General features: G+C 33.9%; 1 protein-coding gene across 2 annotated transcripts in view; it reads left to right on the plus strand.

The window, feature by feature from the left end:
* Positions 1 to 15,684, plus strand: part of Coq5 (ubiquinone biosynthesis protein COQ3, mitochondrial) — a 97,937-nt gene that overhangs the window by 79,759 nt on the left and 2,494 nt on the right. For both annotated transcript variants that reach the window (XM_090412217.1, XM_090412216.1), the window contains 3 exons: positions 4,728 to 4,834; positions 8,360 to 8,448; positions 10,695 to 10,806. In XM_090412217.1, the coding sequence (XP_090268343.1) occupies positions 4,728 to 4,834; positions 8,360 to 8,448; positions 10,695 to 10,806 (308 nt within the window). The remainder of the gene's footprint in view (positions 1 to 4,727; positions 4,835 to 8,359; positions 8,449 to 10,694; positions 10,807 to 15,684) is intronic.

The following is a 15,684-nucleotide window of genomic DNA, read 5'->3' on the forward strand; positions in this document are numbered from 1 at the left end:
ATGAATGTGGTCTTGATGTTCCGAGATGCATTTCTGAACAGATCTACCTGTCTGTCCAAAGTAAGACAATTTGCAGAAGCGTGAGAGTTTATCCTTAGGAGAAGTTATAGATTTGGTTGATGGGTTTGTAAGTAGTGGCAAAATTGTATTTCTTCATAATTTTTGAAAGATGACCTTGGACGTAAGGTATGGGAATCCTATGGACTTCTTGTCTAAATTGATGTGTGGGAAAGTGACTGATGATTTTTTGAGTTGTTTTAAGATTATATCCATTTAGTATGGCTGTATTTTTTATTATTCCTAGTTCTTGGTTTAGAGATTCTTCAGAGGAGCAGAATTTGTGTGCTCTGGTAACTAGTGATTTAATGATGCCAAATTTCTGAGATGGATGATGAGTGGAAGAATTGTGAATGTAGCGACCCGAAAATGTAGGCTTGCGATAGACAGACGTGGCGATGGAACCATCTTGTTTTCTTTGAATGTGTAAATCCAGAAAGGAGATACCCTGTGGAGATTCTTTTTCTAGTGTAAAGTTGATGCGAGGGTGAAAGTTTATTTTATCTAGAAACAGTTTTAAAACAAATTTTATCTAGTAATTCCTGTTTGGGATGATCTCAGACTGCAAAGATGTCATCGACATATCGTAGCCAAATTTTTGGTTTGGGTTCAGAAGTGAATATTTTCTTCCAGGTGTTCTAGAAACAGATTTTCTAAGTTTGGTGATAAAGGAGACCCCATTGCTGTTCCTTCTTCTGGCTTGTAAATTTTACCTTTCCAGGTGATGTAACCGGATGTAATGACAAATTTTAATAATTCAACTATATGAGATGGAAATTTTTGAGTTAATAATTCTACTGATTCTTTATGGGGAATGTTCGTGAAGAGGGAGACAATGCCGAAGCTAATTAACAAGTCAGTTTTTAACAGTTGAATGTCTTTTATTTTTGCGTGAAACTCTGTTCAGAAACGCATCTCAGAACATCAAGACCACATCTGTCTTTTCAAACTGCAGAAATCTGGTCTCTCTCTAAACAGGTAGTTGAAAATCCAAACCGTAGGATCCATTGGGAAAAGTCAAAACTTTTACATAGATCTTTATATAAACATGAACGTTTATATAAAGACAGTGCTGAAGCCCTACTACACAGACCAAATTTAAGCCGCAACAACGTTCTTACTATTCCTAAAGTATTGGAAATTGTCATACAAAATTATGTAAAATAATCTTTATATATGTTAATTTTTTTTTTTTTTTTTTTGTTCAGTTATATTTTTAATTTACTTCTATAAGACGTTACTGCATGCATATTGAGATTCCATTGTAATCATGCACTCTAACTGTATGTTATTCCTAGTATTGTTTTGAATTACTGTACTGATGATGTCCCAAGATACTTGGGATGAAATATTTACGTATTAAAAGTTATCACTGTGGTTAGTACATGTGTTTTAGTGATGAATTCACCACAGGTTTCATTATATAAAAAAAAAAGAAGTAGGATTGGATTGTATAGGATTTTTTATGCTAGCCATCATGATTTTGTAAAGATGAGTTAGTCTTGATTTAGTAATTTTCTTCCATTTTAGAGGAGGGAAAAAATGACAAATGTGCTGGATAAGAGTGATACCTATTGGATGATATTTTTTTACTTCACAAAGGCATTTGACAGACTTCCATATAGCAACGTGGTGTATGAGTGGGATTGGATAATATAGATGAATAAAGTCTATAGGGTATTGGTTGCCTGAAAGATATCAACAACCAATATATATATATATATATACAGGGTGTTCGGGATAAATTTGACAGTTTCGTAAGGAAAAAGAAAATCTTCTTTGTATCTATTAAATTTAATGAATTGACAAAAAAACATTACAGGCAGAGTTAATTACAATACTATCAACAAGATTTACTCAAAATAACCACCATTAGCATCGATCACAGCTTCAATTCTGCTTCGGAACCTCGAACAAGCTGATGCTACAGTCTCCCTGGGAAGGGCCGCAAAAACAGTTTTAATTTTATCCATTAACTGGGCTTTTGTATTACTGGAAGTGCGATTGGTGTCTTTTTCAACTGCGCCTCATACAAAATAATCCATGGGGGTTAAGGTCTGGGGAGTTTGGAGGCCAAACATTTGGACTGGTGAAGTCGTAGAAATTTTCAGACAACCATTTTTGACTTTTCCCAGAGGTGTGGCAAGGGGCCGAATCCTGCTGCCATACATACGGCCTACCATTGGCTACCCTTGTTATCCAGGGCTTGACTACAGTTAGCAACTCCACGAACAAAGCCCGAATTCCAATGCCAGGGTTCTTCAACACCTGTTCCTGCAGATTTGAGAGGAATTCTGCTGTACGAACGCAATCAGATCGTCTGCTAGGGATCTTTCTTCTTGCTACATCCTCGTAGTCACCATTGCAAGTCTCTAGTTCATGCCTGATTGTTTTTACTGTATTCAGGGAGCATTGGGCAGCAGTCGTAATATCCTTATTTTGATGGCGGGCATGAATCATCATGATACAAGTTATTCTCTTCCATGATTCAGGTGGGTTCCAGCTATCCATCCTTTCTGACATCTTGTATATGAATGAAGAAGGGTCCAAACTTTTAAATGAAGAGAAGTGTGTGTTAATACATGTAACTTACGGAAAAATATAATTAATTATAAATATGTCAAATTTATCCCGAACACCCTGTATATATATATATATATATTGGATGATATTTTTGTACTTCACAAAGACATTTGACAGATTTCCATATAGCAACTAAGCACTCTAGAGTGCTTAATTAATTAATATTAGCTCCTCACCATATCTAAACCATATATCAAATTAACAACCCTCATCCATTCACCTAAGGACAAATGCTCTCCTTTATTACATCCAATAATATATGAAGTGCCCTGTATTTGTGATCTGGCTTACTAGACATACAGGAAGAGCTGTTCGCATCTATCTCGGAGAATGTAAAAAATACATTAGACATTAATTGGTATGGAAGTTGGGGCTAGCATACCATGTCTGGGATACCCTTTCATGCAGGATCAGATGGGGAGGGGGGGGGGAGTCCTATACAGAAGTCATTATAATTCAGAAAGACTTTTTGGAATCAGCAAAAGCTTTAAAACATTCTCTGACCCTCAACAAGTATGCTGTATTAAGTTACCAAAAATCTGGAAGAGGCAGTCATTTTAAGATCAGATTTACACTTGTTAACTCTTTTTATCCAACAATGGATGGTGCCAATTAGGACTTTAGTTCCTTGTGTTGTCCATTATAATTTTAAACTATTTCCACTATTTACTAATGTTGCTGTTTATGTATCATGATGAACTTTTTTTGTGCTCTGAAGATGCTTGATATAACACCAACAAAATCAGCAATTTTCTTGTTATTCTTCTTTTGTAAATTAAAACCATTAAATAAACTAAACATGAGCTGCCAACACATAAGCCTTTCTACTCACTTAAATCTTCAGAAAAATTGAAGTATACTTTTAGCTTGGACAGGTAAGATTGCCATTTTGGTGTTCATAAGTGCAAGGTTTGGCACCTCTCCATGCAAAAGTGTAACATATTGGTGAAACTGCTCAGCAAAGTGGATGAGATTCAATACCTATAGATGATGGTGAGTAAGTGATCTAAAGTTTCTAAGGGACATTGCAAAAGTTTTGAAAACTACACAGATATTGCTGCTGTGATAAGAAGATGGTTATGCTGCTGCAGACCTGCCTTAATTGGATCACATGTAGACTACTGTGTCCATCTCTGGTCACCTGATTTCCATTATGATGAGAAAAGCAATATCATGTCTCTGGAATGTTGGTTATGGGTAAAGGATGAAAAAATATAAAACTACAGATTCTGGTGGTGAGCAGAGACAAGGTGATATAATGGTCTTTTTAAATTGGCCTGGTTTTACCTGATTAGTATAGAGTGGAGAGAAGAATATAAGGCCTTTCTTGAGCAAACATATAACAAGATAATGAACAAGGAAATTTCTTAATAACTTGAATGTAGCCAGTGTTCTTGAGGTTTTATGATTTCCACTGCAGTGCTATCTATATGCAATGTTTAAAGCATTCATTTACGGTTGTTCAGTTGAAAGAATAGCCTTAAATGTTTTTTTTTTTTTTTTTTTCTGCAAGAAAGCAGTAATGTAATTGTGATTATCACCTACCTCTTGTTACCACTCTTTGCAAAGTGTAGACTTTTTTTTTCTTCTGTTGCTGTTACTTCAACAACGTATAAATTTCTATATTTATTTAGAGAAATTTTCCTGTCACATTTTAAAAATATATTGTTATAACATTGTTGCTTTATATTATTTCTTAAGGAGAAATTCTGTTTGCTTAATATATTTTTGGTTTATGCAGCACTTTTATTAGAAATCCATCAATCTTGGAAGGTAGTTTATAAATTATATATCAACTCTAAGATTAAAATCCTGTGAGATTTCCCTTGTAGATTCTGCTTCTCTATACAAGTTTTAATATCTATCATACAGTCATTCTTCTACCAAGACCACTAATCTGCTATTCATTCCATGTTTCTTTTACCTTTAACAGTAGTACATCTATCATACAGTCATTCTTCTACCAAGACCACTAATCTGCTATTCATTCCATGTTTCTTTTACCTTTAACAGTAGTACACCATCTAGTATCCTGCAAATACAGAAATAGTGATCACTATTATATGATGTACACTCATGTTTTCCAGGTGTATCATGGATACAAGGAAATGCAGAAGAATTGCCTTTTCCTGATAAAATATTTGATGCCTACACAATTGCCTTTGGCATAAGAAATGTTGTCCACATAGAAAAAGTAGGTATTTATTTTTTGGTATATTAAATTCTAGTGTATGTAGACTCTTCACTAATCTTCAATTTTATATTTTCATACTTCCCTAATTTGTAGTCCAACAAATTTATTTTCCATAAATTGACTACCAGTTTTGTAGTTGGAGTATTGGAGCTGCTTTAATATTTTTAATGAGACCTAGTTGAATATGCACTGGGGTCTTTTGGATTAGTTAAGAGGTTATGTTTCATGTTCTCTTTCCTGATGTAACATATTTTCAGGATTTTGTTTTGTTGACAAAATCAAGAATGTAATGCAATAACTTTTATTAAGGATTTTTTTATTAGCACTAACTTCTACACACCTGACATGATAAACAAACTGCCATTCGACAACAGAAACCTAGGGACCTATAGAGAGCTGAAACGGACTCTATATAATTATAGCAAGACTGAAAATTAGAGGGAAATTACGTTCTTTCACACACAAACCTATAAGAAACCTCTCTCAAACACCATTACAGGGACATCTTCCACATGCCAAATCCAAATCTAACCCATGTTTGTGTCCTTGTAATTAAACTGTGCTCAAGCAGTGTCAGTCCGTAGGTATGTGCACTCTCCTCTACACGTTAACTGGAAAAAAGCATTTATATATATATATATAGACACATCTGTCTCCAACTACATATTATAAACAGTTACATCTACTCCTGGCTCACAATGGGAATTGAACAAAACCTCTGCCATCTATTATCTTCCTCAGATAAGCTCTGCAGAAGAATGCCACCCAAACAAACAAGTATATCATCAAAAAGAATGTACTCAGTAACTTGCATACTGAATTTTTGTAAAGTAAAATATCTGTATTTAAAAAAAAAAAAAAACATATTGAGAAAAAAGAAAACAAGACAAAATGCAGAAAACTTATGCATAACATAAAATCATTCCATTATTATTACCGTTGAACTGTGAGTTGTATCACTGCATTGTATAGTGAATTGTATTTACATTCATTCATGCCAATCTATATGTAAATAGGGTGGATAAATATTTAGTTTTTATAAGATGTATATGCATATTTATAAAGAATCTCTGCATTTTATACTGTACTGTACAGAAAATATGTTTCATGTATATATACGTAAATACTCTGTAGGATAATAAACCTCGTCAGTGTCAAAAAAATAAAAATATTACGTGACACCTCCTACTCTACAACTCTCTGCCTACACCACTTAATCCACCAACTACAATGAACGACAGCTACCATCATCTACACCAGCGATTTTCAACCGGTGTGCCGCGAGATTTATGAAAACAAATTAACTGAAAGAATTGTAATTTGTGCATTTATTTATTATTAGTCTGGTCTTCCCTCTTCCTGTGTGTGTAAATCAATCAAAATTATGCCTATTTTTTTGCCAGATCATCAAAATAAAAGAATATATTTTTAGTGTGCCACAGAATTTTAGTATTATGGAAAAGGTTGAAAATCACTGATCTACACCAATGCCATCTACCATCCAACACTACCACTAGTATTTTCACAGAATCACAAACATCCATAACCACAGCAGGATTCAAACTTGTAGCCTTTTAGCTGGAGAGCAGATATTCTAACCACTCAGCAATTAATAATTCCTCCACTCCCTTCTAAATCTGTTAAGAAAAATACTCGTAGCAGCTATTTAACTCACCTTCATGAACTCCATTACCACGGAACAGATTTTTTGTCTCTTCATTCATTTCTTCCACTTCTGTCTTTTGGAACAGTCTTTCTTCTTATGTATTTCCAAAAGACTATTTGCAAGTCTTCAAATCCAATCTAAATCTAAGCAAATTTATTTTTTGGACCTCTTAAATGAGATTACCACCACCAAAAAAAAAAAAAAAAAATCCAACTATATTTCATCCTGATAACTACTGCCCATCCTAATCCTGAAGTTCTACACTTGGATCAAATTCCTTTGATATCATTAACATTCCTACTAGTTTGTTCAACTAAAGTTAGCTTTGCAAAAGGAACTCATTTCCTTCATTTCAATTCAAAAGGCTCACATTTGGCATAAATAGCATGAAGCCCTATGCCTTGGTTCCTCCATTGGGGTTCAACAGACAATGGAGGTGGTGTTATGGTATAGGAAACTTTTTCCTAGCATGCCCTAGGTCCATTGGTTATCATTTCACAAACATTGAATGGTGAACACTACATGGACCTCTTAGCTGACCATCTCCATCCATATCTGCAAGTCTACCCTGACCACAGTGCCATCTTTTAACAGCACAACTTGTAATCAGGCTTGTACAACTACTGAGTAGCTGGAGGAACATGATGAATTCCCCACATTGCCTGGGCTAACTGTAACTCAATTGAACATGTGTGGGATATGCTAGAATGGGGGTGTGATATGCTAGAATTGGGGTGTGAGAACTGGAATAGGATCAGCAGTTCCAGGTGTTGACCCTACTCCATGCAGACATGGGTTAGGGTCGACACCTTCTGGAATCTGCAAGCTTTGAATGCACAAAGAGGTGGACCAGTGCATTGTTATTGTTAGGTGGATGTTACTAATGTAATATAACTTGTGTGTTGAATATCAAAGTTAGGCAGTGCAATAGATCTGCGAAATATTTCCTGTTAGCATCCTATCCAGAAAATCCTGCCAGAATAGAGTAAAGATGTTAATCTTGTTATGGAAGAGGTTTCAATGGATATATATATAATTTAATTAGACCTAGCCTGAAAAGTAGATCAGGAAATTAATAAGGGTGTAGATATGAGTGTGTGCATGTGTTAAGGAAGAAAAATGCATGTGATGCAAATATTTAGTGAAAGTAACCTTACCATTGTTAACAATAATTTGAAAATATCTATGTATAGGCTGCCTTCCTAATCTGTTGATGCCCAAGCAACAAGAGACCTCCCCCTCCTGTATAGTCAGCCAGTCTTACACAGTAATTAAGTTATTAAATTTTAACAGGAGACATACTATAATCTCAAGAACAAACAACACAGCTCTCACTGAAAATTCACTGAGATTTCAGCTGCCAGAGTATAGTGATAGTTTTTATTACTATACCCTGGCAGCTGAAATAGACTGGTGAAATTTTCACATGCTGTGAAAGATTTCCCCATGTGTTACTACTGTGAACATCCAGCAGAGTTTACACAGGTCCTTGCAGCTTGGTTTTTTCAAAACCGATCTATTGTATCGGTTTTGAAAACACATGAGAAAGAATATTTTCATACACTAATTGCTAGCCATATAATTTTTGGTAAAATCAAAACATTTGATAGACTTCTCTTGACCTTTTTTTTTTTTTCCAATTTATTTAATGATAGTGAAAAGGTAGTTTGTTACAATCACTTCAAACTAAAAATTGTTTTTTTAAAGACTGATTATTAAAATAGTTTTCACCTTATCCTGAAATGAGTGGAAAAGATGTTTGGATCTGTATATTCAGTTTAGATAGTCTTAAATGTTCTTTCATTTTAATATATCTATCATGTTTGATTTCTCTTTAACTCAAGTTTTGCTGTGAATAGGCTCTTTCAGAAGCTGAGAGAGTTTTAAAGCCTGGTGGAAGATTCTTGTGTCTTGAATTCAGTCATGTCACTAATCCTTTGATAGAAAGGCAAGTATTGCATGTATTCCTATATCAGATAACTTATTATTTATTGGCATTTGTCAACACACGTATTCATTACTGTCTTTCTTTTCATACCAGTTTCGAAAAATCCTGTTTATTTATAATAAATGCTCATTGTATTGTATTGCAATTATTCAGATGTCACTTGTTTCTATTTCTAGATATAAGAAATTAATTATGGTTGTTTTAATCCTTTATCCAAGTGTAAGCAAGCAAAGTGTGTGCATGAAGTATCTTCACGTGACTGCTTGTATATAGAGGTTGTTGACTTCACATAGTATACCATAATGCAAAAACATGATAAGGTTCATTATCCAGATTTAATTAGTCCAGAAAGTAGTGTATATTTTCTATATATACACATATGGATGGTCTGAAAAAAGTTCTCAGCCTCGACTATAAATGGCAAGATTTTTTCCCCTAAGTTGGTACATTTATCATAAGCATCCATGTGAAATTGCAAGCCATTCTATCAAGTAGTTTTTTTTTTATATATATATATATATATATACATATACAGCTGTCAGAAGCCAAAGTGTTGTCTGTATCCCTTGAAATGGATAAAATTGAGTATTGTGTGGTTATAAAATTCTTTGTAAAAGAAGGTTTAATGCCAAAGGAAATTCATTTGAAGTTCATGGGCACTTAATGATCCATGTGAAGGACGTCCAAAAAGTGTAACAACACCAGAAATCAATGATCAAGTGCACAATATAGTATTGGATGACCAGTGAATTGAAGTGCACGAAATTGCTGAGACTCTAGGCATTTCAAAAGAACGTGTAGGACATATTATACATGAAGAATTACAAATGAAAAAGCTTTGTGCAAGATGGGTGCCATGCTGATTAAAAACGCACTCGCATGAAAGTTTGAAGCGTTTTAACAAGAATAAAATTAACTTTATGCATCAACAAGGAAGATTATACATGAAGAATTACAAATGAAAAAGCTTTGTGCAAGATGGGTGCCATGCTGATTAAAAACGCACTCGCATGAAAGTTTGAAGCGTTTTAACAAGAATAAAATTAACTTTATGCATCAACAAGGAAGATAGGGTCATGGCATCAGTGTTTTGGGATACTAAAGGCATTTTGTTTATTAATTAGCTTGACAAGGGTAAAACAATAACCAGGGAATATTATTCAGATCTTTTAACCAGACTAGACAAAAAAATTTTTGAGAAAAGACCTGGTTTGCAGAAGAAACGAATCATCAGGACAATGCACCTGTCCACAAAGGTGTTTTGGCAATGGGAAAATTAAGGGATCTGCACTATGAATTGTTGGAAAATCCACCCTACAGATTTGGCTCCCTATGTCTTCTACATCTTCCGAAAGCTAAAAATATTCCTCGCTGGTCAGTTTTTCTTCGAATCAAGAGGTGATTGCAGCTGTAGAGGAGTATTTTGAAGATCTTATCTTACTGAGAACCACTACAGGGACAGGATAATGGCACTGGAATAAATCTATTAGTCTTAAGATTATGTTGAAAAATAAAAATAATTTTGAAATTGTAAATTCGATTTTTCATTGTTAGGCTGAGAACTTTTCAGACCACCCACACAGAAATGGTAAAATGGTGTATTACTATATAATTAACCACCCACCTGGCCAAGACGTGTGTGTGTGTGTGTATATATATATATACATACACACACACGCGTCCAGGTTACCATGGATGTGAAGTGCATATTAAAATTGTAATTCCATTGGAATATATGATGGATACAAAGTGTAGAGGAGTGATGTATTTTATCCATATTGGCAGCAACATGGTTAAATATTCTGGATCAGAGGTAGTTATAGAAAGCTTTTCCACCAGGTCATTATACAGATTGATTTTTGTCAAATGATTTCAATAAAAGATCCCAAATGCCAGATTTCATGTATCTAAAGTGGAATTGATCTCTGTATATACACATGCTTATACGTTTCTTGAAATGCACCAAAAATGAACTACATTCAGACTCCTACCCGAATTACCCCTACATTAGTTTGTTGACCCAGAAGACTTAAATTTCTGTGCTTAATTGTAATATATATATATATACACACACATTTCTTGAAATGCGCCAAAAATGAACTACATTCAGACTCATACCCAAATTACCCCTATATTAATTTGTTGACCCAGAAGACTCAAATTTCTGTGATTGATTGTAATATATATAGTGAATAAAAATTTTGCTAATATTCCCTTTCCAAAGTTTTTTTTTTTTTCCCTTTAAGGTTCTATGACTTTTACTCCTTTAATGTTATTCCTGTAATGGGTCAGGTGGTGGCAAGAGACTGGAAATCATATCAGTATTTAGTGGAAAGCATCAGAAAGTTCCCTGATCAGGTAATAAATTAAAAATATATATATATAATTATATGGTTGGAATTAATTATGATTAAAACTAGGGTGAAAGGAAAGTTTTTTTTTGAGTTTTGCTATTAATTGTATTGCCTTAATCAAGCTAATCAACAAATGTTTCAATTGTTACCGGTACAATACATGAGTGTAGGAACAGTACTCCAGTGAAAAGCACACCGACGCATTAGAAACACAGATCATACAAGAAATCTCTTGTACATGCTGATGGAAATTATTGTGGGGTAAGGGGTAAAAAAATGCTGATCAGAATTAAAACTAGTTGTATGTGCATTGTAAGCAACTTGTAAAAATACTCTCCATTCTACCATTCAGTTTCTAGATAGAGATAGACTTTTCCAGAGTAATTAGTTTGAAAAACACAAGGAGACATTTCCCATCTTAAATGGGCAGTGAATTCAGTTGATTTCAATCAAATTTAACCTACCATTAATGGGAAACAGAAGTCTTTGCCAACCTTTTACCTTTTTATTACGTAAATATTTTTTCCTAGGTATCTTAGGACATCATCAGTACAGTAGAACAATACTAGGAATGACACAAAGGATAGGGTGCGTACGTACAATGGAATATAATTTCCTTGCAGTGGCACGTTGCGGCCTGAACTTAAATTAGATTACAGTTAAGTATTTTTACATAATTTCCCATACTTTAGGGATGGCAAGAACATCATTGCAGTTTAGATTTGGTCTGTGAAATAGGGCTTCAGCACTTTCTATAAGCATTCATATTTATATGAAGATCTGTGTAGGAGTTTTGTCTTTTTCCAGTGGATCTTGTGGTGTGAGTTTTCAACTCAGTGTTGAGCGAGGCCTGATTTTTGCAGTTTGATGAGGCGGATATTGTCTTGATATTCAGAAATGCATTTAAAAACTGATCTGCCTGTCTGTCCATAATAAGAGAGTTTACAGGAGCATGGAACCTCGTATACACCAGGTTCATAGGGCGAAGGTGAAAGATTGTGGATCTGTATGTGTCAGTAAGATTGTATTTCTTCATAATTTTTGAGAGCCGTTAGGAGATGCCTTTGATATAAGGGACGGGAATCCTATTGGCTTGTTCTTGTCTAGGTTGATGTGTAGAGAAGTTGCTGATGATTTTTTGAGATTGTATCCATTTAGAGTGGCTGTGTTTTTGATTATTTCCAATTCTTGTTTTAGAGAATCCTTGGAGCAAAATCTGACTCCTCCAAGCATTCTCTGAAACAAGAATTGGAAATAATTAAAAACAAAGCCACTCTAAATGGATACAATCTCAATAAACCTACAACTGTGGTTCATGTGTGTTAATTTTAGTCATGAATTCTCCACAGGGGTTTCTCTATATAATCAACTTTCACCTTTGGCAAAACTCGTGTCATGTAAAAACACAATCTAGTATGGTGTTCTTAAAACTACCATCCTATCAAAACACTAATCTTTTCACATTACTTACCAGTGTGTGTTGGGGGCAGGAATAGGATAATATAGAAAATTTTAGTGTTACTATTCATGCCTCATTTCTTTCTTGAGAAAAGAAAGTAATGATGAGCAGGATATGTTAAGTCAATTTAATCCTGATTTAAAACATTTCCTAGCCTATATAGAAACATCATGCTAAATATCTCCTTTCCACCTCTACTCTAAACTCTTTCAAATCCATCAATACCATTTCCATGAATTATGCATAAGGGTGCAACTCCTTAGCTTTCTCAAATATAATCTTCTGATTGATTCAATTTATCAATCCTTTTATTTGGTATTTATTTGTATGTAGAGAAACTAGCACACTTTTAGTATTCCTAGAATTATCATGGTTCTTTGTAGCCTGCACTTGGCCCTGCAATATATTATATTATATATTATACACTCTCTCATCTTATTCACATGAAGCCATTCCTACCTTCCCACCCCAGAAAAACACTCCAGTATCCACATATTCCAGATATTTTTACTTTCACCTTCTTGCAATATCATGCACACTTTTTTGCTACACAATGCCTAAAATTAATCTTAAATCTCTTGCCTCAGATCATTTGTAACAATATCACCATTGCCTGATCCACATTTTTTACTCCTCTTCCATTTGCCAACACAATTTTTTTTCCCCTAACAAGCTCTCCTTTCAAGTATGCTGTGGATATCGGTTCTCTTCTTGGTAAGGCAGATCACAACTTCATACAGGTCTCTTTTGCCATAGAGCAACCTTCATCCACAAGTTCTGTCATGTCCTGTGGCACTGATACAAAAAAAGTACATCTGGAAAATAATGTTAAAAAGGTATGTAATAATATTGTTCTTTCCATGACAAAGCTGTTTTAGTTTGATCTTTTGTCTTCCAATAACTATACAGAATAAATGTCCTATATATATATATATATAAAATCTTCACTCTTCCATGGTATAATATTCTCCCTTTGTGTGGGATCTCCAATAAAATATGGCTTCCTCCTCCTAAATATAAGTCGTACCCCTGACTTTACAAAAAATATATAAAGTGTCACATATGCCTTGCACAAGGTAAAAAGCATAAAACAAGTAGTGAATGTTATGGCACTTTCAGATATTCTCTTCTCTTGAAGTTTGCCTTTGTCGAAAGATACCTTTACCAAAGAATGTCGAAAGACTGAGGATAAAGTGATGGATTTTCATCACGTGATGAAAACCACGGTTATTGCCGCTCCTCCAGTTAGGAACGGCAATAACTAAATGTTATGCCAAATAACACTCCATGATAATGCACATAACTGGAAGTGAAAAACAGTGATGTACATTTGCAATTACTGGAAATTAAGACAGTTGTTTCCTTACATAATATTCAAAAAGATAACTATGCAGAAGGGGGAAATTTCCCCAGAATTTATGTAAGGAGTTCAAGAAATGGGACAGATGGATACTACAATGGTTCAAGATTGAATTAGAACAGTTTGGGACAAACACCAGAGGCTTTATTTTGACAGCCAGCTCTCCTCCTGTGGGATCATTTCTGCAGACACTTAGACCTGAAATAGTAAAACAACTTCCGGATGTGAAGACCGATGTAGCCATTATTCCCAATGGTCTTGAACTTTATCTACAGCTCTTGGATGTATCAGTCAACAAACCATTCAAGAACTACGTACAAAAATTCTAGAGTGGGTGGCAACCAGTGACTAAAACCAGACTCTGGCAAGGAAGATTAAAAGACCATCATTAGAATTTTAAGAGCTTCGGACAATTTTGCCAGAAATAATTGCCTAAAATAAAAAAAGTATCTAATGGCCTGGATGGGAGGGAAGGTGAGACTATCTGGGGAAATGACCTCTCAAGATCAGCAACTCCAAATAGGAGATTCTTGATAGCCATTAATCAAAGATTTTTTTTTTTTTTTGAAATGACAAGCAATAATAAGGAAACTATTGTAATTTAATTACAGAAGCATTGTCGCTAAAGATTCAAATATGATCATGTGAGTGGCTGATTGCATAAATAATGGTAATTAAAATTTAATTGATGTGACCAATTATAATGAATCCCAAGAATTTAATTATAAGTGTCAATTTTTTTCTGGAAAATCTTCACATATATCCCACACCACGCTTTTTTAACTTTAATTTTGGGAATAAAAGTTATGTGGTGTCAGGAGCAAGAATAATATTGATCTTTTGAACTTAAAACTATAGTAAATTTACTTTAGAATAGCAATGTATATATAAGACTATAAAATTTAAAATGGTGTGAAATTATATTTCAAAAACAGAAGTGCATGGCATTTATATAACAGCTTTTAAGAGAAAGCAAAAAAATGATTCTTGATAGCCATTAATCAAAGATTTTTTTTTTTTTTTTTTGAAATGACAAGCAATAATAAGGAAACTATTGTAATTTAATTACAGAAGCATTGTCGCTAAAGATTCAAATATGATCATGTGAGTGGCCGATTGCATAAATAATGGTAATTAAAATTTAATTGATGTGACCAATTATAATGAATCCCAAGAATTTAATTATAAGTGTCAATTTTTTTCTGGAAAATCTTCACATATATCCCACACCACGCTTTTTTAACTTTAATTTTGGGAATAAAAGTTATGTGGTGTCAGGAGCAAGAATAATATTGATCTTTTGAACTTAAAACTATAGTAAATTTACTTTAGAATAGCAATGTATATATAAGACTATAAAATTTAAAATGGTGTGAAATTATATTTCAAAAACAGAAGTGCATGGCATTTATATAACAGCTTTTAAGAGAAAGCAAAAAAATGATTTTAATATTGGATTCTTTCCTCCCCAATTCATTAATGTATCAAGAGATTTTGCTCAGACAGCAGTAGTTTTCTATAATTTGAGATAATATCGATTTGTTGAGTTAACAATCTAGTGTTACAAAAGTTGCAGCCAATTTTTGGACCCTGCTTCATGTATAAATTTTTCTTTTTTTTTTGAAGTTATTTCAATTTATTTTTGCTTCCTGGATAAAAATTTTAATTTTTTTTTTTGTTGGCAAATTTGCATGACATATTTACTTCATTAGCTCCAGTGCAAGTTTAAATATGAAGGGGAAACGCTGATAACTACTGGAGGGTTTCTCACATAGTAAGAAAGATTTGATAGCTGTGACTACCAAATAACATCCTGTTTAGAATTTTTCCTCCCCACTGACTCAATTTAATCATTTAATGGAAATTAATACATTGCTTGAATTAGGTGGATACAGCAATGAGAGTTGCAGAAAAATTGGCATGCACTTAAAATCAACTGTTAAATGATTCTTTGTTCATAGTAACTTTTCATTAAGGTTTTACAGATTTCATCATGATTTCCTATCTTTTGTTGCCTTAATTCTTCTTGGAACCCCAAGGACTAAATGCAAGTCTGGATGCAC

Source organism: Typopeltis vanoorti, chromosome 22, assembly GCF_054136105.1.
Source record: "Typopeltis vanoorti isolate ZY-2024b chromosome 22, IOZ_Tvanoo_1.0, whole genome shotgun sequence".
Taxonomy (NCBI): domain Eukaryota; kingdom Metazoa; phylum Arthropoda; class Arachnida; order Uropygi; family Thelyphonidae; genus Typopeltis; species Typopeltis vanoorti.